Here is a 24,062-nt window from a genome sequence, read left to right on the forward strand (position 1 = left end):
CGATGGATGGATGGATGGACGAACCTACGGACAGACAAATAGATGCATAGATGGATGGACTGATGAACTGAAGGACTGACTTATGAAGGGAAGAATTGACTGACAGATGGATTGATGGATGGATTGACGGATAGATTGACGGACTGACAAATTGATGGATGGATGGATGAATGAATCAATGGATGAATGGATGGATGGATGAATGGATGGACAGACAGACGGAAAGACAGACAGACAAATAGATGCATAGAGGGATGGACTGATGAACTGATTTATGAAGAGAAAAATTGACTGACAGATTGATGGATGGATGGATGGATGGATGGACGGATGGATGGTTGGTTGGACAGACAGACATAGAGACAGATAGACTGATAGAAAGACAAATAGAAAGGTTGATAAGTTGTGTATGCAAGACTAGCACAAAACCGGAATAAACAGTCCTGGAGCAGCCTGAAAGTTAGAGCTGGTTACTGTAGTGTTGTCAGCATGGAAAAGCATAGAGAAACAGGAAGTAGGAAACTCACAGCGCTCCAGTCCGCAGTAGTCCCAGGGAATGGAGGAGTTGGACGTGTAGCACCACGGCCCGTGCTTATCTCTGTCTGGATTCCTGCACAAGTTCAACTCTAAACCCGCGCTGGCCTTCGCTGACCGGGTGTCTCTCCTACACACACATAAAAACAAAGAACAGGAAATCAGCCACTCAGTTCAGAGAGAGAGGAATGGAAACATTGACTCGCATGTCACAGTCTGACAAGATGTTCAAAGGAGGAATCATATTCGCATTACCCCTCCAGTGCCCATAAAAGTTTGATAGTATGAACTCAAAACAGTCACCGCGGATCTGCATGTTCCACCACCTTTCCTGAGCCAGCCCGCCAAGTGACTTCTCCAGAGGTGACTTACAAAGAAAATAAATCCTTCAACGAGACAGACAGCCCCTCAGATCGCTGGGGCCGAAAAAACCCCGAATGAAAAATGTGTAGGAAGCAGAGAGTGATAGAGCGGAGAGGTAATTTCTCGTCCCCGGTGAGCGCCCAACAAGCCAGCGTTGAGTTTTCTCCGAGTCAACCTTTCGACCCCGTGCAAGGCAGACTCGTTGGCTGGACGCCATTTGAAGAAGCTGATTGGCTTTGATCTGCCCGTGTTTTGAGAGCGGGGGGACAGCACTTCCTGGGGTCACAGGTCACTCCTGCAACATGTCCATCTGTCTGTGCCATTTTGGCTTTTAAAATTCCTGTAAATTAAGCGAAGTTAGCAGCTTAGCCGGGACTGCAGGACGCATTCGTCTCCAACAGCTAGTGTGTGGTATTTTCTGTCCTCGGTGTATCAGTGATGAATATGAGCAGTCCGGCTCTCCCTCTTCTGTTTGTTATCACTGCCTCAGCCCTCTTTCAGTGTTGTAACACTGCCTGATAACCGGCTTTCAAAACAAACTCGGCATCAGTGCTAATATATGACTTCTGCATGGAAAACTCGTTCCAAGAGTCAGCAGGAACCCACGAGAGAGCAAAAGTGCAGCAAAACGCTAAGTATTTCAAAACCGAATGTGCTGCCTTGCTACCAGTGTTGGGTGTAATTACGTATAAAGTAACTAGTTACTGTAATTAAATGACTTTTCTGCTGAGATTTTACTTGCCTTAAATACTGTACAGTTCGTATAAATCAATTCAAAGTGGATTAATATACCGAACAAAAGAAGAACATTTATCAAGACAATCGCTTAAAAAAACAATGAATAGAGTCAGTTCATGACAGTATAAGGACTACATTCATATAGTACATTATTTTTCAGATATTCAGATAATTATTAATGTACTTTAACAGTTTTCAAGTATAGAAAGTTATATTTATAATCAAAATACATGAATGGAGATTGGTATGGTACGAAATATGGTGTTATTTTTTACATATATTGTTTATATTTTAAAATTCTTAACAAAATGAAAAGGTCCTGGTGCGGCACGATGGCTCAGTGGTTAGCACTGTCACCTCACAGCAAGAAGGTTGCTGGTTCAAGTGCTTGTTGGCATTTCTGTGTTGTGTTTGCATATTCTCCCCGTGTTCACGTGGATTGGATAAACTAAACTGACTTTAGTGTATGAGTGTGTGTGCCCACTAAACACAATTGTGTTTAAATTACGTCTTTTAGAGGTTTCTTTTGGACAATTAGATGTTAAAATGACGTCCCCTAAGGTTGCAGAATGAAAGTTTTTGTGATGTCCTTTTTGGTCTTTTTGGCTTAGTCCCTTCAGGGGTCGCCACAGCAGATGAACCACCAACTTATCCCGCATATGTTTTATACAGTGGATGCCCTTCCAGCCACAACCCAACACTATGAAACACCCATAGACTCATACGGCCAATTTACCTTATCAAATTCACCTATAGCGCATGTGTTTGGACTGTGGGGGAAACCGGAGCACCTGAAGAAAACCCACGCTAACACCGGGGAGAAAAAGAACATGCTCCCCGCAGAAATGCCAACTGACCCAGCCGGGGTTTGAGCCAGCGAACTTCTTGCTGTGAGGTGATCGTGCTACCCACTGCGCCACCATGTCGCCCCAGTACATAACTTATGTAAATTATTATCATGAATAATCTAGTTCAAAACATTTAGTTTGCAGCTAAAACATTAAATCTCTCAAAATCTCAGCAGAGGATCAATAAACACTCAACAGCATCAGCAGATTCACTTACTAATAACCTGCTTGACTTTACTTTCATTACTGTCAGATGTCTTCAAAAGTTGCAGTGAAGCATGGCTGCTTTACTTGGGGTCACTGTTTTAAGGATAGCTCAATTATGTGACTGTTCTGCACCCTTAGGGGACGTCATTTCAACATCCAATTGTTCAAAAGAAACGTTAAAAATACGTCATTTGGACACAATTGTGTTTTGTGAGTGTGAATGCAGGAGTGTATAGGAGTTTCCCAGTACTGGGTAGCTGCCGGAAGGGCATCCGCTGTGTAAAACATGAGCCAAAATAATTGGCAGTTCATTCCACTGTGGTGACCCCTGATAAATAAGGGACTAAGCCAAAGGAAAATTAATTAATGAAATAAAGCTCATGTTTGACTCAAATTTAATTTCTATTGCCTATATGTTGAGATTTATCTGGATATTTAGTATTGAGTCAAGTATTTCAATTACTAACTGGTTCATTAATGAATTAATTACATCACGTGATTATCAGTACACATCTGGAGATGAACTAGTTCCTATTTACTAGCACTCCTTTACCCTATTTATATAAATGGTCCTATTTATCTCAATAATAACTCTAACTCAATGATATTATACATTATGCATTGTGTTCTAGTTCTACGACTGAATTCCACAATTTCATCTCCATTTCTTCACATTTTACAACTCATTGAGATCTAGTTTGTCAACATTTTCCATATTCTTCCAGGAGGCAGACAAATAGATCATGTCAATCCCAAATTCGCAACCACTGTTTGACCACCCAAGCTAAACAATGTTTAAAGCATCTGAAAGCTAGTTCTAAGTAAAGCTAGTTTAAATGGCTTTAAAGTAAAAGAAATGAGGACATATGGCAGTTTTCATGCAAATGTACCTGAATGTGTGGTCAGACCAGAGTCCGCAAGGAATACCAGATCTCGTTTTCGACAAATTGCCACGATAACTCTCTCCGTTGTCTTCATAACATTCTATAAAACACACATAAATACAACATACACAATGTTAACATGCATAAACACATGAACTGTCCATGTTTAGATTACTGATGGATTTGCTGATTGTCTCCATGCTGTCATGAATTAAGCATGTCTGAAACAGCATTTTATTAGTGGGCGAGGGCCAATTTCACGTCAGGGAGCACTTTACAATTGGTGGTTGGCAAACATGAAGGGGGAAAAAGCTTTAGTCGGTGCCAAGATCTGACTGAAGTTTGAGCAAATCCAGAGAAGAGTTGCCCTGTCTCTCTGACCTGAAACCTCAAAGCCACTTCTCTTCTGCTGAGAAAAGTGTCTTATGGAAAAGCTGGAACAAACATGAAAAAGTCCATTTTGCACAGAGGAATCTATTTGTTTTAGAAGCGCTTTGTGTGTGACACAGATGAAGGGGAATGTGAGGGTAACCCAGAACAAAACCATACTTGAGCTGAATGCCAGATCTTTACAGGCAGTCTCCGAAAGCGTCCGTGATGGCGCCTCTGCGCAAAACATCTTTGTCTTTCGTCATTAAAATTCTTGTAAATTATGATTAGCTTTTGGAACAACTTAACCATGCGGTAAAAGACGTGTGTAAAATTATATGAATTAAGTGTGCGTGTTTGCCTCACCTGTGCTGTCAGAGCTCTCTGATTCGCATCTGGGAATGTTGGTACAGAAAGCTTTGCGCACTTTTGCGTCTGTGGTGAAACACCAGGGAATTTCAGAGCCATCAGGATTTCTGCAATAGTTCTCCCTCAGATCCCTGAGTTGGAGAGAAACTAGTTTGAAAAACAATGTTTTTCTGTTTCTTTTTTTTTTCAGAATGTCAGGGCTGATCAAACACATGGTATCATCTCATAAATAAGGCTGGTACTGTATATTTTAATTCCACTGTAAAACATATTGAACAGTTAAACACTGCTTGTGATTTATGGGTGTTTTCCCATTTGTTTACGCTTTTAATTGCATCACTTTTGCATCTACACAGTTTATCAAAGTGACATATACTTATAAACGATATACTGCAGTAATTATTAAATACATAAAATAAAAAATTTACTGGCAGCCATATGCAACACATTACTGTTTTGTGATGTAGTTTACATCACCTATTCAGAAAATATGGATTCAAACTTCTAAAATTGTTTTTTTAAGACATCATCAGTTGTCAGATCAATGTCCCATGCAATCTATTTTAATGCAATCTGGAAGCATGAATAAACCAAAAACACCCTTGAATCACAAAACGTAACTGTTAACATGTTTTTTTGTGTATATTGCAGCAACTAGGTTCATATTTATTTATTTTTTAAAATATATTTGCAGTGTTGTTTTAATGTAATGCATGTTTGTCTCAAAACTCTGACTTATTATTTGGGACTACATGCTTGAATGCTGAAATTTCCAAATAACTCATAATTCTGAGAAAAAAAATAACTCAAAATGATGAGATATAAACTTTAAACTATATATTGTGAGACAAAAGACATTGATGTTTTTATCAAGAAAAAAGGGTGAACAAGATAAGACATAAATACATTTGATTCGTATCATTATTCATTTGAATTTTTGCAATATGACCATATTATAATTTACCCATAAAAATTAATTATCATTCTGAAATTTACAAACCTAAAAATGCATTATTTATTTATTTTTCTTCTCTTGGTTTAACTGTTTGCATTTGTGCTATTTCCTGTAATAAGCTTATTTGTTCTTACCTTTAAATGTACTTCAATTTATTAAACTTTGTATATACAATTTCTTTGTCATAATAAGCTTAATTATTAAAATAAATAAAAGAATAACATGGGTCAAAAATATATCCTAAAACTATACTACCTGACAAAAGTCTTGTTGCCTATCCAAGTTTTAGGAACAACAAATAATAACGTGAATTCTAGTTGATCATTTGGTATCAGAAGTGGCTGATATGAAAGCCAAAGTCCTCTAGATTCCGCTTATTTTACCAAAATAAAATATGATCATGCCTTGATTTTTAATTATTTAATCAGGACAGTAAGATCTGACTTAGCGTAGACAAAAGTCTTGTCACTTAACAGAAAAAATGTACAGTAAACTCCTTCACAACAATACATCAAACTCCCAGAATCCATCATCAACATCTTTGCATTGTGGTGGCAAATTTACCATCAGCAAATAGTAGTATAGCATGACTCACTTGCATTTATAGTTGTGCGGAGTGTATGAATGGATGTGAGGAGAGAGAGCGTCCCAGCGTTGACAGGTCACACCTGCAGGGGTCACGTTGACTGTACCCCTGTAGCCCTCTCCTTGACCCCGAAAACAAGAGCTGGTCACCTCCACTTCCACATCGCTATCTGAGTCTGAAACAGAGAAAAGGAAAGAGAATGTCAGGAATTCCAAACATCAGCATTCGGAAAATGTTTCCATTGGACAGATGCCATGAATGAAATACAGGAGTAACGCTTGAGCCATAAGATTTATGATGAGTCAGCGCACCTGTACACAATCCCTGGACTAAACTAAATATCACACACGCAAGCATCTGTGCTAGGAGAGGGCTTTCATACACACACGCAGCTTTTTTTAACCAAAACTCTTTTCATAGAAAGACTATTCGACAATTTATATTCCATGTAAACTAATATGAAAGAAATAATTGATGGTGGGCCTTTGAAATATTTGAAAACAATGCACAGCTAAGGGTAGTAAAATTATCACAACTATGCGAAGATTATACTCGATTACCACACCTAAAGACATTGTTTAGATGTGGTATTTCAGTGAGTGAGACCACCAGGGGGCGCTCAACCTGCGGTCTATGTGGGTCCTATAGCCCCAGTATACTGATTGGGACTGTATACTGTCAGTGAGCGCCATCTTACAGATAAGATGTCTAACCGAGGTCCTGACTCTCTGCGCTCAATAAAAAACCCAGGATGTCCTTGGAAAAAAGAGTAGGGGCCAAATTGCCAACTGGTCTCTGTTCATCATGGCCTCCTAACCACCCCCATATTATAATTGGCTTCATCATTCTATCTCCTCTCCACTGATCAACTGCTGTGTGGTGTGCAGTCTGGCACAATATGGCTGCCGTCGCGTCATCCAGGTGGATGCTGCATACTGGTGGTGGATGAGGAGATTCCTCCAATGTGTAAAGCGTTTTGAGTGTCCACAAAAGCGCTATATAAATGTAAGGACTTATTATTATTTATCATTATTATTTCAAAACATTCCTCAGGTTTTAGTCCTGAAAAAGTCTTTTGTTTCGTTTCTGGTTAGATTTTTGGTGGTGACGTATTTCGAAATAGATGAAATCATTTGGCATAGGCTGTATTTGAAACTGCCTCCCTTGCATTGTGTACTATTTGAGGTAGCAGCTATTTGTAGTGGTGCCTAAAACCATTGTGGACGTTCTGAAATGCAATAATTAATCCCACAATGCACTGCAATATCGATTGTGCAACCAATGTACACTCAACGACTAAGTATACCCAATAAAGAACTGTGAGAGTTGAAGATGGCATCCACATACGAATCTTATGGATGTAAATTTCTAAATAATTGTTTAAGTAATGATTGTATACGTTACAGAACTCAAAATATATTGTTTTATTACTAATAGACAGCTCACTAAATGTTAAATAACTATCACATTTCTTACACAGTCAAAGTGATATAGAACTGTAATGCGATAAAGGCTTGCCTGGAACGACTCTGGCTATGCATTTATCTGAAAATAAATGCACACCTTAATGTTTATAAGCAGAATCAAGCATTCGTCAGCACTGTAGTATAAGATTTACTATTTAGCCAGACAAAAAATGAAGAAATACTTGGATAACAGCATAACATTACTCAGCATCATCCAAAAGCATGCACATTTTATAAAAAGAAAGATATAAAAGTGAACAGACCACACACACTGATGTTACAGTACTCCCAAGGGGTGTTTTTGTCCATCGTGTAACACCACGGACGAACATCATTATTGGGATTGCGGCAGAAGTTGTCATCCAGACCTTTACCTACATGCCTGTACATCCAAACACAGAAGAGCAAGTTGTAAATCACATATGTTTGTGTGTATGTATGTATGTATGTACTTGTGAATGTGTACCTGTGAGGCTGGTAGGTGTGTTTATGAGGTTTCTGCGAGTCCCATCTCTGGCACTCTTTCCCACTCTCTGTATGATCCATGGGCCCTCTGTAGGTTTCCCCATTACATTTCATACACTCCACTATGAACACACACATAAACATGTTATGCGTGTATTTGGAATTAAACACTCCAAATGCACAGATATTACGCAGACAAGTTCACCAATACCACCTATGCACTGAAAAAAAAATAGTGAAGTCAAGATGAGGTGATGTCTTACCATCTGAACACTGAGGCAGTCCACAATCCTGGTGCCGGGTCTCAGTGAGTTCAGTGAAGCACCAGGGCCCATTTGGATCATTGTCTGGATTTCGGCAAAAGTTCTGACGTAGGTCAGACTTTTTGTGTCTGGTAGGCTTAAAACTGATATACAGACAAAAAGAGAGGGAAAAAGGTTAAAAAATGTAATGTACCAGATTCTATCCTATGTCTTATCCTGCTCCTGGTAGAACACTGTCCTGAAGAGATGTACAGTTAATCCTAATTATACAAAACTGAATCAGCCAACTAAGGTCTTCATGGAGACTAGAAAGTTACAAGCAGAAGTGTTGGTCCAGGTTCATATAAAATATGTTAAAGAATGTTGGTCCTCCAGGACTGGTATTGGACAGATCTAGTCACATTCTGGCAGAGTTTAGCTCACACCTTAATTAAATACACCAAAAGCTGTTTAAGGTCTCGGACAGGGGTCACTCAACCTTGTTCCTAAAAAGAGCTACCTTCCAGCAGAATTCTGCTCGAACACTGGTCAAACACACCTGAACATCTGAACTTATTAATTAGTACCAGAAGCAGCGATTGACAATTGCAGACAGGTGTGTTTGGTCAGGGTTGCAACTGAAATCTACAAGAAGGAAGCTCTCCAGAAACAGGGTTGGTGACCCCTGGTCTAAAAGATTCCCATTTTAATGGGACCAGTGCCCTGCAAAGTTTACTTCCAACTTGCATCAACACACTTTCCAGGAGGTTTCTAGTATGCTAGTTAGAGCTTGATTAGGTGGTTCAGGTGTGTCTTATAGGTATTGTCACTAGCCCTCCAGGACCAAGCTTGGGCACCCTTGCTCTAATCCATTCGGAAAGTCTCATCCCTATAACCTATTCCCTTCAAAGGGTTTACAAATTCAAAAGGAAAAGGGATGAAACTTCCAAATGGAGTGTGTCGTTCAACACTCAAAAACTTCCCTGTGCAAAAGATTATGGGGGTCTGAAATGTCAATCAGTTGTAGCCTTCAAAATCCTTCTCTTCGCAGGGTCAGGTTTGTGTGCTTCAGTTTGGAAGACTTCAATATGGGAACCATGATTGTTTTCACCATAATTCTTTATCACATTTGGAGCACAAAGTCTGAGAGGGTATACTGGAGAAAGAGTTTTACCTCTGGAGCCTAATTAGATATACCTTTATGTACTAGGTACTACAACCATATGTTGCAGTGTTTTTTCAACTACAATTCTGGGGAGGTACCTGCCAGAATGTTTTAGATGTCTGTTTAAAAACATGATTCAACTCATCAGCTCCTTAGTGTGCTGAGTACAGAGACATCTAAATCATTCTAAGTGGGTTTTGAGGACTGGAGATAAGCAGTACAAAAGATGTATGGATGGTCTTCTACATGTTTTCTCAAAGTGTCCTGTTAGCGCAAACTCTGATCAAACATATCTGCCTGTACCAACCATCTAATGACTCTGATATGACTTGCTTCCTCAGCTGTTTTAGTTTACATTAGGAGCTAAATATTGCACGACAAGACTTTTACTTTTTTCCTTTATGACCCAATTTGAGAAACCCTGGTTAGCCATGTTGATTTGAATGAATCAGACCTAAACCATACTGGACAAGCTAATGACTAAAAATGACCATATTCAACCAGCTAGAACAGAAACGATGTAAAACCCTCTCAAGGTGTCTGAATCTAAGCCAACCTAAACCAAAACACCCAACTCCTAAAGTCCCAAGCTCTTCTAAAATATTAAAATAAGCTAAAATGGCACCAAACAAAAAGACAAAAAATTTAACAAAGACTAAAAGCATACAGAGATCATACATCAGGCGTACAGGCAGAGTAGAAAAACTGCTTAAACAACTTGGTTACGACAGGCGTGTGGTGCTGGAATAGGCTGTATTCCTGCATCTGGATCTTGTGGCTGGTTCCACATGAGGCCTGAGATCTCAACAGCTAATGATGTTGTGCTAACAGATGTTAGCCAGCTATTCCTGTATGGCTGCCAACAGACGCTCTTGCACTCTGTATGCAATTTGAACAGAAATGTTAAACTTTCTTTAATCCCACTTACAACACCAGGAGGTCATTTGGGTCGGAAATGGGTGATTTATTGAAAACGATCCGTTTGTGTTTGTACAAAAGGTTCAAGTTTTTTCAAAGTGACATTTCATGGCAGCAGGTTGGCATTGACTACAGAATCAGCGCCAGTACCTCATTGATACAAAAGGGACTTGCATGTTTTGCCTTCCCTTAGAAGATTTACTTGGTGGTCATTACATTCTGATCACTTTCTGCTGTTTCCCCGTTTGTCTTGGCCGAATAGATGAGGCAGGTGGTCACATTGTGCTGGTGGATAAATTGAGAGATTTGAATTTGAGAGGAAAAAGATCTTATCACATGGAAAAAAGGTTTGAGGGGAATCAAGTCGGAAAGTACTGTAATCCATAGGGAGGAGAGGGACTGGATTAGCATCTGTGTGTGCTAGTCTCGAATGCTGCTCGTATTTTAATGTGTCTGCGGCTTTGTGAGCTCAGCTGGAGGGCAGACAGAACATGACTTCAGTCCATAAATCCTCCTTCTCTGGTTCTTTCTCTATCTTTCTTTCATTCTCTCACCTCTAAAATCTTTATACAGCTTGTAAGCAGTGTAGCTCGCTAATAACATCTTGGCTAACAAGGACCTGGCAACAACTGACCACATTAACCAGACTGGCTCGTGTTCAGTCAGTCAAGACATCACTCCGTACAGTTCCATGTAACTTCTGTTGTGCAAAAGATGACTCTCAAACAAAGCAACCTCATCTGCAGTCTAGACTAATCAGCAATTGTTGGCAGACAGCACGTTGGCGGCAATTAATGGCTAGTGTCTAAATGAACGCAAAATGGCTAGCTGTCAAAGACCATATGAAAGCTGCAAATAAGGAGCTTACTGAAAGAATGAGTTACAAAGCGAGCGGTTTTAAAGACAGAGGTGGGAATTCACCATGGTTTGCGTTGTTTATTACTTGCCCAACCCTACCCGAACACCTTATGTCCAAGCCTGACCTGGTCCAACACATTAGCTGTAAATATGAGCCTGAGCCTGATTTAAACCTGACTATTTTTTAATATGTAGGGTGCTATAACAGACGTTCTCAACTACAATTTGTATATCTTAATGAATAACGGAACAAGGACGAAGCATGAAACTGCGTTGTTTTGTTATTCAGAATCGATCAAAAGAGGACATTGAAGGCGGACTATCATCCTTTCTGGCATGGAAAGCCTGCTTCATGTGTCTGTTCATCGTGAAAGTCCCCGTTCTTTTACTAACACCTCTTTAAAACGGCATGCGTGTTTTTCGGTGGCCATGTTTACAGGTTACAACTTTCATATCACACACAGAAGCAGCGTGTCAGTGCTGCGGTCATTTCGGTGCTGGGTCTATTTTTGCCACTGCTCATGCTCAATTAAAGTGACAGTGCATTGATCATGACCAAAACACATTGAATAACAATAAAAAGTAGCAATTTTAGCCAATAAATCAGAGGTGCCTAAAATTGGTCCTAGAGGGCCGGTGTCTTGCAAATTTTAGCTCCAACTTTCTTCAACACACCTGCATGGATGTTTCTTAAAAGCCTCGTAAAAGCTTGATTAGCTAGCCTAGGTGTGTCTGATAGGAGTTGGAACTAAAGCAGGACATCAGCCCTCCAGGACGAGTTAGGGCATCCCTGCAATAAATGCATGGATAAGATCCACTTTTTATACACTGTTTCTGCTCTTCATATGCAATGTGCATGCTGTGCTTCACCTTTGCTTACGCGCGCGGTGCGAATATGTGCCAGCAGAGGAGATGCTGCTGCAGGAGCTAGAGCATTGCTGCGCATGACACACCATGCAATGCGAATTGTGCACTTTTATAGACCTACACGTGTTCCTCAGGCCGGCTTTGCTAAAATATTTGTATAATATTTCTAATTATGGCATAGCGTTTCATCCAATTAGGCTAATTACGCAATGACTAAAACAAAACCACACAAATGCTTGATCATGGCCCGACCCGGCCTGAAAATAGTTGCAGGAAATATTGGCCCGACCCACTGGTCAAGTCTGGGCTCGGGCAGAAAATCTAAACTCTAATTTTTCTGTGTAAAAGAAAACAAATACTGTTTACATGAAGGGAAACAGAAATAAATGATATTCACACTGAGTGCAAATAGGGTTGGATAATGTTTGCACACAGTGCAAATCACAACAATTAGTATCTTGTTTACCAATGTAAATAGTGATAAATTCTATGCACACAAGTCTAAATAGAAGTGATGTACTGTTTATACTATAATGCTGTATTTGAACGCACCGGATGCGTTGTAGTTCGTAATTTACTAAAGAACCAGAGGTGTATTACCATTGTGATACCACAACATGTCAAGCAAGATCTTGTTCCTGCCTGAACTATTTTTAAAGATTGAGATTATATTTATTGTCGGACTATGAAAAGAAAATGCCCCCAGTTTATTTATTTTTTTTAAATGTATTTTGTTTTCAAATGAAAGTAAACTTTTTTTTTTAATTTGTTTAAAATCTGTGTGAAATCAAAATTTAGTTGACATTATAATTCTTTGTGTGAACAATTAATCCACGCTGGAAAAAAAAAAACTTGTTTTGGTAATCTTTAATCAAAGTCTGACCTTTTTCTTCCACATTTGGAGTCACAGTCCTTAATGGCATCACCCACAATAAAAGTCAAAGTAAGTCAAAATCTCAGCGACTTCATGTGATCTTTAAATTAAAAACAAATTATAATTAAATGCACAAAATTAAATAGTCAATTACTGGATGATGACAATACATTGTAGATGGTGGCAATAATTAGACTCAACTGCATTTAAATGTTTATATATTTAATTTTTACTTATACAGAAACAGTGATTACAGCAGCGCTCTCAAACTTAAATTAGCGGGGGGCCATTTTAGTGACTTACAATACATAGGAGGGTCGTTTTAACATTCTAGCACAAGAAAAAGAGGGGAAACCTGATGTAATTGATGCATTTTAGGACAAAAGACATGATATATATAATTCAAGCATTAACTGTCATCTGCAATAATGCAAATCAGCACATTTATCGTGTCAGGTTTATTGTGTTATTATTCTGTCCCAACCAATTGTATTGTCCCAGTAGCGTAAGAACAGCAGAAAGCAATTTGGTGACTTTAATGGCAATTGTTCTTCTCAGTATCTTTCTCTTTTTTTTTGTAAAAATACAACAAAGAGGGGAAAAGTATGTACATATTCTCATTTACTTCAACAAGTTCAGCTAGCAGTACAATTTTACTAACGTAAAGTTTTTATGCAAATCTTAACAAGCATATGAGGAAAAGCTACTAAATGAGACCATTTCAATCAAGAATTAGCTAAATTATAATATTTGTTGAACCACCAACATAACATGTAAGCCTGAAGAAGTGTTTTTACAACAAAATACAAGTGGAATAAACTGAGAATAATCAAACAACCCTTGAATACTTACAATAATAGAGCTTTAGTAAAAATAGAGCACTTACAGACATATATTTCAACGTTTCAATCAGCCACAGAATTAAAACACTACCCTACACTGAGAGAAAAAGCAAGTAACACTAATCTGAATGCAGTACTTTAAATGTCGACAAGGTGGTGGGGCATAACCTCAAATGGCTAGACGCAACTGCACAACAATAAGTGGTTTAAAAATATATGTTTTGGTGGGCCGAATCTCGTTATATTTTTGACGTCAGTTGCTGGCGGGCTGGCAGTTTGAGACCCCTGGATTACAGCTGAATCCACCTCCGGACCTTAAAGTTGCTTTAGCAGTTTAGTAAATTCCCCTCAGAGAAAAAAAAGGCAAAAAAGTAAAACTTTTTACTTGTGCTCATGTGGGACGGACATATTCCAGGATTGGCACGTAATTCCAGTCTTTGTGAATGACCTTCTCCCCTTGTAGTTGACACCTGACCCAATGATGCACTCCCTCACATAGTCTGTGGAGAACATACAGCACACAAACATTCATATAATCCATAACGATGAATTTTGTTTAGAGATTACACATTTTGCTGACGTCCTGAGGTGATTTAAGCCTCCAAACAAGAGTGTTACTGATGATTACGGCATAAATCTACATTTCAGCTCCGACTCTTACTGGAAGCATAAACATACGCCATCTTGTAAGCGTCAACACTTATCGCTCATGGTTTCTCATGCTCTGTCTGCTGCCAAATGACTTCAGCATGTGCTGTTTACGATGACGAAGATGACTTTATACGATTTTACACGTAAAGCCAGGGATCTAAACAAACACAACTGGCACAGTTGTACAGGAATTTCCAGGAAGCTAAAAAAAATCAAGTGTGAGCGAACTTCTTCGAAAGGGAATAAAAAATATTTACCTTTCTTCTCGTAAAGGTCACAACTGGGTTTTCGCTCTCTCTTCGCGCCTTCGGAGAAACGGTCAAAAGGAAGAAAGTGACATTTCCTGTTTATGTGGTCAAAGTAGAATGCCCTGTAAGGAAGCAAAGATAGAAAACCAAGAAAACGAAAGACAATCGTTGGGTCAGACATCCAGGAGGTTTAGATGAAGCTTGTTAAATCAATAGTTAATCCAAAAATATCAATTACATCCACATTTAGTCACCTTAATCTTCAACCATCCAAAACAACACTGATCCACAATGATTTTAATTGTACAGTCAACATTTTTGTGACTTTAAATGTGTATGAGTGATCATGTGTGTGTCACCTGCAGGACTTCTTGCTCTTGCTACATTTGCGTGCGCATTCCTCCAGCGACAGGTTCCTAATTCGAGGGGATTCTGGACAGTCTGTACAAAGCAGTCGGCTGTTTTCACTTTTCTGATACCTCTGCAATGTCTGTTTTCTGCAATCTGCACAAAAGAGACGAGGAGATTAAACAAACACATATGCAGATACTTAAACACACACATGTAAACTCATAATCTCTTTTATGTGAGAGCTGTCAGAAGGGCTATTTTCAGGAAATGCTGGCATTTGTGCACACTTTAAAGTTGATATTAGTTGACAGATTTTACAACACTGTAAGAAATGATATCTCAGCATAATTTTGGGTCAAATATGGACAAGCCAAACTGTTTAGATTCAACTTAAATTTATTTTGTTTTATTGTAAATGGCTGGTTTTGTCAATATTTGACCGCAAAATTCGGTTTTATACCAATGTATTGAACTAAATCTGACAGAGTAAGAAACTGATCAGCATTTCCATGCTTTTACATTAGTAAAATCAGATTAGGATTTGTTATCTTACGACTGTCTCTTCTGCTGAAATGAATGAGAGGCTGGCGAGAGGGGCTCAGACTCCCATTTCCACACATGTGTGTGTGTCATGATTCACTGCACTCTGGTGGTCCAAGGACGTTCCTAAAGTCAACTTTCATGTGCAAAGCTTACTTGGTTACTCTTATTAAAATATATCCATATATTAGGGTTTTCCAGTCTGACATTTCCTTAAATCATCAATTTTTGCCACTAAAGCATTCTTAAATGTTGACTTTACATGAATACTACTGCACTGTACAGCATTTGTAGGTTTTTTTAAGGAAGGTCACAAGTATCCCTTCAAAAATGTTGACTCAAACACAAACTGTTAGGACTTATGGAGGCATCTAGGACAGGGTCAAACTTGAGGGAATCATTCTTTTTTTAACTTCTTTGGCTCAAAAATTGTAGTAAACAATTTGTTTTAAAAGTCAGTGTTCAAGAACCACTGAATCTTTATTGTTACCAGTTTAAAAAATAAAAAAACCTTAAAACTGCCTGTTGCTTACAGAAATCTGCTGAAGAAATTCCTTATCTTCCGTAACTAGGACTAGTGGCCTAACTATGAGATCATTTTGGGATCCATTTTACATTTATGCAACACTTTTATCTAAAACATCAAGAGCTGTATTGGAGTCACATATTTAATTAGGTCTTAAGTTCCATGGGATTTAAACCCACAACTTTGGCATTAGCACTAAAATTTAAGCTACAGGAAGGCACCTTTGGGATGAGTTATAATATTTAAAGACTGATAAGGGAACTTTGTATGTCTCTCATTGGCTGTGTATTATCTCACTTCAAATGAGATCTGAACCAGCTTTTCGTAAGTATTTTAGAGGCTTACAAGAAAAAATAATGCTCAAGACTACATCCTTCTGAAGTATGTTGCCTGTGTGCCTCCTGAGGCCAGGGAGGTCAAGTTTACTCACCCAGCTCCTACTAGACCATTCAGCCCTCAATTACAATTACCACCCAATTCCTCAGTCTTATCAAGGTCATAGAATTAACATAACCACTCCAGTGCTCCAAGTAGCATTTAAACTAGTTGTTCCGGCATGGAACATCATTGAGTGTGCCTCAAGGGCAGCAGAATGAGGTTTACTCACGTAACTCCAACTAACTTGCCTCCATTACATTTAACCCCAAAAGAGAAAGCGTCACCAGGGTCCTGCAGTGCCATGAGTTAAGCTCCAAATTGCCTCGACACACCTGCATGTTTAAAATACCTATTGAGTATTGACCTTATTCTAAAATGCGGAAGTGTGCCTGTTTTCGCGATTGTTTTAGAACTTCCGATTCAGTCGCCTCTGGGAGAAATGACTAGGAATAATAAACGGCAGAAAGCGGTTAAACTACTTGCTCTACAAACAAATGTTTGCATTACTATATAGACCAAGTCGAATAAATTAATTAGAAAATATCAGTTTGCAACATCAAGCAGCGTAACGAGCAGTTTTTAACGTCTAAACATGAATGGAAGTAAACAAGACGGGAAGTCTCGAGCCAAAAAGATTCAAATGGCTGCGCCCGTTCGTCGGCAAAGAATAAGGTGAATACCTACTGTAGTAAGACATAAGCTGTTTCTCTCTTCCAAGAATGCAGAGAATAGTCTTGCCAAGTTACCTTGAAAGAACGAACAAACTTGACCACGAGTACACAGAACGCGTCCTCTAAGAAATGAGACGCTGCATTCTCCCTGATGATCGCATGACCTTTATGTGTTTTTACAGAAAATAATTTAAACATTACAGCATTCATGCAACAATTTATTGATTTGTTTTTTTCCTATTCAATATATATGCACAGAGGTCCTACAAAGATACTTTGCAGGATACAAATAAAACAGATTTTAACACGAATTTTAGCAAATAAAACCTCTTAATGTGTTTAGGCCTTTATTAAGATTTGCCTGTGAGTGTTAATTTTTCTCATTTAAGGAAACTCCCGAGAAAAATAAGTTATATCTCTGAAATTTAATAATAAATAGGTATATAAAATGATGCACATGCCACCTCCTTTATTTAGCAGAAATGACTTCTGAGACTTCTAAAGTGAGCACTGCGCTAAAGTCTGCATTAATGCAACCTCTATAACAATAACACATTTGGGTTATTTCACATGGGAACACAAGGACCCAGGAATGCCTAAAAACGCATCTTGAGAAACAGACTTTGATTACATTGTTCAGGTGTGTTTGATTGGGGTTGGAGTTCAAATCTGCAGTACACCACCCCTCCTGGAGCACCACAAGAACAGGAGGAGTTTAGCTTTTCCAGCTAGCCTCCATCACATTCATAGTTCTAAATCTCACTCTAATTTGGATGGTATCATCATTGTCTCTTTTAGATGGACATTTCAATAAGAACACGCACAAGGCCACAAGTCCCAAGTGCACTAGTCAAGGCCAAGCCAGTAAGGATTACTCACACAGCTCCTACCAACTTGTCTCCATTCCACTCTGCCCCTTAAACTTCACTCCTATACAAGTCACAGAATTAAATGTAACCATGCAGTTTGATCTTACTCTGCTCTGATCAGGATTTAAACCAACTAACAACAACACTGAAGATCATTGAGTTACTAATGAACCTCTTGAGGCCATGCAAGTAAGGCTTAGTCATCCTGTCCTACTAGTCAGTCTCCATTATGCTCATCGTCCTAAACCACATATCAAATTCAGGGGAGCAATTGAATCATTCAAGAGCTCAAGTGGAATTTAAACCAAGATTTAAGGCACTGAATGAAGCTGGATGCTCAAACAAGAAGACTAAAGGCTACAGCTAATACTAACTGGGCCACCCGCTAAACCTCACTTCTATCCGGGTCACAGCATCAACCAAGGGCTCACAAAATCTAGTAGCCCAAAGTCCCGGGGCTATTGTTTTTTTTTAGTCTAGCTACCAAAATCATCTACATCTTGCCCGACAGGTGAGCAGTGTAGTGGTGCAATGGGTAGCGCTGTCACCTCACAGCAAGAAGGTCGTTGGTTCGAGCCTCGGCTATGTCAGTTGGCATTTCTGTTTGGAGTTTGCATGTTCTCATGTGCGTGGGATTCCTCGGGGTGCTTTGGTTTCCCCCACAAGTCCAAAGACATTCTCTATAGGTGAATTGGGTAAGCTAAATTGTCTGTAGTATATGTATGTGAGAGTGAATGGGAGTTTCCCAGTGATGGGTTGCATCTGAAAGGGCATCCGTTGTGTAAAACATATGCTGGATAAGTTGGCAGTTAATTCTGCTGTGGCAACCCTAGATTAATAAAGAGACTAAGTCGAAAAGAAAATGAATGAATCTCGATAGTCCGCTGTGCATGGTGTTAATAGATTTTGATAGCCCAACTGAAAAAACAATAGCCACAATAGCCAGATTTTGTGAGTTCTCTGGTTCTATTCACCCCACTTTGTTAGGAAGCCCTAACAACATTTGCTAATGCTACTTTTGAAGCCAGGGGAGTGGGTTTACATGTACAGCGCTTACTTGCAGGCCTCTGGTAGAGTCACTTCCCCAAACTCACTCCTGTCTGGGTCACGGCACCAATGTAACCCCTTTGGTTCTACTTGCACTTATTCAAATAGGATTTGAACTGGTGTCTCCAATACAGCTTCTACTCATTTCCTCCATTAAATGGTCATAGACATGGAACTGTTCTGCTCAGTAGCCCTGATTGGCAAGTGATTTGATAAACTGTTAAAATCGCCAGCATGAGGTATCACTCCTCAGTCTGATTCAGACACGCGCAGTACTGCCTGTGGCTGAAGTGGTTTTGGTGAGAACACATTATTAATGTTTGCGCTGCATCTGAACACATCTGGATTTGATCGAGCTGCTCTTCAAACATTGATCTTTTCCTTCAGCGCCCCAATTAGACTCCTTTAAATTCCTCTTTCTGGCCTGTCGGGGGCATCTTTATCTTTAAGCCTGCTTATTAGATTTGGCTAAATCTCTTCCTTAAATAACAACGGGACGATGTTTATGGTAGCAATGAGCACGGGCATCAGTGAAACATCAGCATTAATGGTTTCAGTCTGACTCACTAATGTCCTTTCCTTTCCTAGAGCTTCAGTGAAAGTTTGAAGAGCTTCTCATTCAGTGTTTACGCTGCACATCTGGTCCAGCGAATATTTGCAATAGTGAAATATGGAAGAAATGGCTCTGTCCAGATGTTGCACAGCACGTTGATAACGCTTGCTTTAGAGAGTCCATTCACCCCACATGTGTTTTTGCCCATCGCTGGAAATGTGCACTCTGGGAAGGGTCTGTTACTTTGCTGCAGTGTATGTAATGATGCATGACACTTGTATTCAGCATCAGTTTCTGATGCTGGAACAAGACAACAGTAGCATTATTATTGGCACTTTTATGAACAAAAATAATTGGGCCCCCTAAAGATAATAATGCATAAAAGTGCTTTAATAAAACACACAATGGTAATATTTTACTGATCAAAATGTGGGGTTTAAATCCTACAATCTACCAGCCTTTTTTTTTTTTATCACATATGCTCTGCACTACGTGATGCATGTAACATCTCCAGGCTTCAGTTTATGACACTGAAACATGAGAAAGGCTCAATGGATTTGTGTAAAATCCAAACTAAATATACATTTGTGTAAACTGAAACACTTTGAAAAACTGTGGCCCCCCTCAACATATATCAAAACCCCCCACAGATTGTTTACTCCGCTTTAATTGCATTTTTATCTTACTTGTAGCCCCTTAGCTTATTTATTCTCCCAAAACCTGGGAGGATTTACTTTTACTAAACTAAATTACATTTTTGAATATTAATTAAGCTCAAATTAATGTGGAGGAAATTATGAAAACTGTACCAAACTGTAAAAAATACCTTCCTCATAATAATATCTCGAACTTCTATTCGATTGCATGAGTTCATCATCACTGAAGTAATCCAATGTGGCAGAAAAAGCGCAGCGAGTTTACAGCTGCAGGTTGTAACTTTGGCACCACTTTGCAGCAATTAAACTCCATTCAAAGGTAAAAAAGTTTAATCAAACCCATTTTAGAGCACCGAAAGTGAGACTTTGCGGTCTGTTTTGTCATCAAATCATCTGTTCTAAATGCATAACATAAATTGCATAAACGTCCAATTTATAATTTATAGGAATAACAACTGAGGTGAAAATGCCATCTGCTCAAAAACAATACATCACACACACACACACACAAACACCAAATAACTTCAATAATATTTTTCAAAAGCATTATAACGCTAACATTTTCAGCACGATTCAAATTAAACACGTTTAGACAATCAATTACGCATTATGACTTGAAGTATGCTGGTCACTTACCCACATTCACGGTCAGTACGACAAAGAGAAGAGCTTGATACATCCACATAATGTCCGATCTCATGTTTCTCGGTTTGATATTCCAGGCTGTGGGATGGAGAGTCTATAAAGTCCGAGTTGATGCTGCTGCTGCTGCTGGTGTGAAGGATGAACAGGATCAAACCGCAGCGACTGCTCTCTCACTCTCTCTCTCTTTCTCAAGCACACACTACCACACGCGCGCGCGAAACATTAGCGTTTATTGGGGGCTCAATCTAGAATTTGGGAGTGGATGTGTGATTTTTGAGAACATAGACGGAGGAACGCGTCATTTCCTACAGAGCTGATTTAAAACCACATAGGCGTGCAGATCAAAAAGTGAAGGCTGACTAATAATAATTTCACTTTGAAAGTGTAACTTGCGTGTCATCCTCACGTGGACCATATGTGTGGGCTAATTAGAAATAATAATAATAATGATAATTTATTCTTTAATATAATGTGTTAAAAGATACATCAAATGAGGGAAATAGACACCTTAATAATGTACAACATAAAAAGTATAGTGCCTAATGCACATTACCTACCGCACAATACCTAATGCACATATGGCTATGATTACACATAGTTATCAAAGATTAAGTTAAATTACTTAACAATCATCGTGTCATCAAAAGGAAATTCTAAAAATCTCAGTAGGCACAGGATGTCAACATGATGTCAGATTGACATTGTAGCCTACCTTAAAGCTGTGGGGGCGCCATTTTGTTTAAAAATCAAGATCGGGTTTATGTCAGAACCCAACTTCAGGCCTACATCGATGTCCAACCTAAAGTCAACCAAATATAAGCATCTAATGGTGTTACAGCTTAACGGGGTTTGGACATTACCACTATGATGTCTATGAGATGTTGGATTTCGGTTACTTTACAACACAACTTAAATCAACAACATTTATATGTCATATGATGTCGTTATTGGACTTCAAAATATTGTCGTCCTTAAAAGCTGGCTAAACATTGAATTTTGGTTACCTGACGTCACAACCTAAATCTAATCTAATTAATATTAGCGTCTTATGACGTTGTGTGCGTGCTGGGATTGTCCTGGTCAGTCTTTTCCATGCTATTATTAATCAGCTTGCTTTAGAGCTATACAATTTCAAGGACACAAAAACCAATAAATAGTTATGTAAATATGGTCCGTACGTCTAACACACAGGCCCGTGCAGAGACCGTCCAAAGGGCATGTGCAGGATAAATTTTTTGATGAGGGGGGGGGTGTTGCGCGCGTACTGAAGAGCGGTGTTGTCGCGCGCGTTCTGATCAGCTGTGTTGTCGCACGCGTACTCGAGCGGTGTTGTCGCGCGCCTACTGAAGAACGGGACCGAGAGTGTGCCGCGTCGCGGGGGAACTTTTGATCATTTTGGAAGGGCACATTCTATCCAAGACTAAAAAGGGCATGTGCACTGCACAGGTTGAGCCCTATGTGTGCACGTGCCTGCTAACACATAATAGGTATTATATCTAAAACCGGTTATGTGTCTTCTGGCTTAAATTTATAAAAAATTTGAACAACAAAATAGCATTCTCAACCAATTTAATCATAGCAAAACAATTATACAGTATAAAAATGTATAAACGTCAAGATATTCTTCTTAATTTTTTATAATTGAGTAAGTGGTCCAAACCATTCAGTGTGATTTATTCATTCATTCATTCAAAATGAACCGCCAACTTATGCAGCACGTTTTACACAGTGGATGCCCTTCCAGCTGCAACCCAGTACTAGGAAACATTCATACACAGTCATTCACACACATACACTATGGCCAATTTAGTTTATTCAATTCACCTATACCACATGTCTTTGGACTGTGGGGGAAACTGGAGCACATGGAGGAAACCCACGCTAATATGTGGAGAACAAGCAAACTCCACAAAGAAATGTCAACTGGTCCAGCCAGGAATGGAACCAGCGACTTTCTTAATGTAAGGGAAACCACTGAGCCACCATGCCATCGTCAATATCATTTAGTAAACCAAAAATTCCATACAGCCTTATTGAAGCTATATAGAGCATAAAATGAGAGCTCTAAGATTAACATACTGAAATCTGAATATCTGTAACCTATCAGGAAGTCGTTAATAAGCAACTGACCTTTCTAAAATATGCAAGTTCACATAATTTATGGGAAGTTCAAGTCAGTCAGGGAATATTTACTTGTAATTATTGCAGCTTTAAACCTCAAGCACTCTGATATTGCAACACTTTTAAGTGAGAAAAATAATGCATCGTCGATATCAATGACAGGACCAATGGTTAAATAAAACAGTCTCTGAAAAGGGCATCTCAGAGGACCGCCCTTTGGCTTTTAGCATTAATACTCTTTCACTATGCTTATCCAGAGAGAAAACCAATCCAAGGAAAACCACAAAGTGGACTTCTGAGGAGTTACAGCACATGAAAACTAAGTTATCCGAGACATTAAAACAGTCATCTGCCAGGCCACCTCCAGACAGAGTGGTTTGATTGCAAATCTGAAAGAGAAATCGTGGAGGTGATGGGGAGTAAGCGAATGGCTGATCACTTTGCATCCACCCAGTTAGTCCAATATATGCAATATATAGGCATCAATAAAGACTTCTGATGGATGTCTCCTGCTCTGTATGGTGGCTGTAGTGGCACAGCTGGAAGCAATCCCATTCCGATTGCCGAATGTGGGGCTTCATGTTTAACTAAGTGTTCCTGAGTATTTAGACGCAAACCATGTGGAGGGCACAATCGTTATTTCACAGGAAATCCACACTTTGGCCGTTAATGGGCAGTTCTAAATGCCCTCTAGAGAGCGAGAGAGAGACATAGAAAGAGAGGTGAAACACAGACCTCAAATTCCTTCTCATTAAGTCGCGTGGAACTTTTAAAGTCAGGCTAACTGTTGAAATGTTTGCATTGTGGTATGTGTGGCGAGCAGGTGGGCCCAAGCGGCATGCAGGCCATGCAGGCAGCAGCGGTGGAGCCCAGGTGTCAGCGTGTCAGTCGGAGGGAGAGAGCTGTGCCTGGAGAGAATGTGGCCAGATTAAATGCCTGGACTTAAATACATCAGGCTGGGCTTTGACCACCACCCAATCCCCATGGGCAGATTGGCCTGGTGAAGCCCATTACTAAGCTGCACAAACGCACAGTCCAAAAGAATTCCTCCCTGTTTCACTGCAGGTTTTACTGTGAAAAGAACTAGTTTTACAATGAGATGAAAGAGTCTTTAATAAGCAGTTGTCAATGATACAGGCCCATTTGTCGGAACATCTGTGCATGTCATGCATCACACTCCAGAGTGACAGCTGAGTCTGTGAGGACAAGAATTTCTTCATCTAAGGCCCTGTGTTCAGGACAGTCAGTGTGAAAGT

The 24,062-nt window shown here is 39.4% G+C and overlaps 1 protein-coding gene across 11 annotated transcripts in view; it reads right to left on the minus strand.

Moving 5' to 3' along the window:
• Positions 1-24,062, minus strand: part of hgfa (hepatocyte growth factor a) — a 51,222-nt gene that overhangs the window by 10,765 nt on the left and 16,395 nt on the right. For 6 of the 11 annotated variants that reach the window (XM_073945979.1, XM_073945977.1, XM_073945975.1 and 3 more), the window contains 10 exons: positions 14,809-14,953; positions 14,459-14,571; positions 13,936-14,050; positions 8,048-8,190; positions 7,786-7,906; positions 7,583-7,701; positions 5,863-6,028; positions 4,310-4,443; positions 3,581-3,674; positions 528-664 (listed from right to left, as the gene is read on the minus strand). In XM_073945979.1, coding sequence (XP_073802080.1) covers positions 528-664; positions 3,581-3,674; positions 4,310-4,443; positions 5,863-6,028; positions 7,583-7,701; positions 7,786-7,906; positions 8,048-8,190; positions 13,936-13,958 — 937 coding nt within the window. In that variant the 5' untranslated portion in view covers positions 13,959-14,050; positions 14,459-14,571; positions 14,809-14,953. Of the gene's footprint in view, positions 1-527; positions 665-3,580; positions 3,675-4,309; positions 4,444-5,862; positions 6,029-7,582; positions 7,702-7,785; positions 7,907-8,047; positions 8,191-13,935; positions 14,051-14,458; positions 14,572-14,808; positions 14,954-20,676; positions 20,890-24,062 lie in introns of those variants that run through there. The other 5 variants (XM_005164742.4, NM_001013274.1, XM_073945980.1 and 2 more) reach the window with 3 other exon arrangements.

This window comes from Danio rerio, chromosome 4 (assembly GCF_049306965.1).
Source record: "Danio rerio strain Tuebingen ecotype United States chromosome 4, GRCz12tu, whole genome shotgun sequence".
In the NCBI taxonomy this organism is placed as follows: domain Eukaryota; kingdom Metazoa; phylum Chordata; class Actinopteri; order Cypriniformes; family Danionidae; genus Danio; species Danio rerio.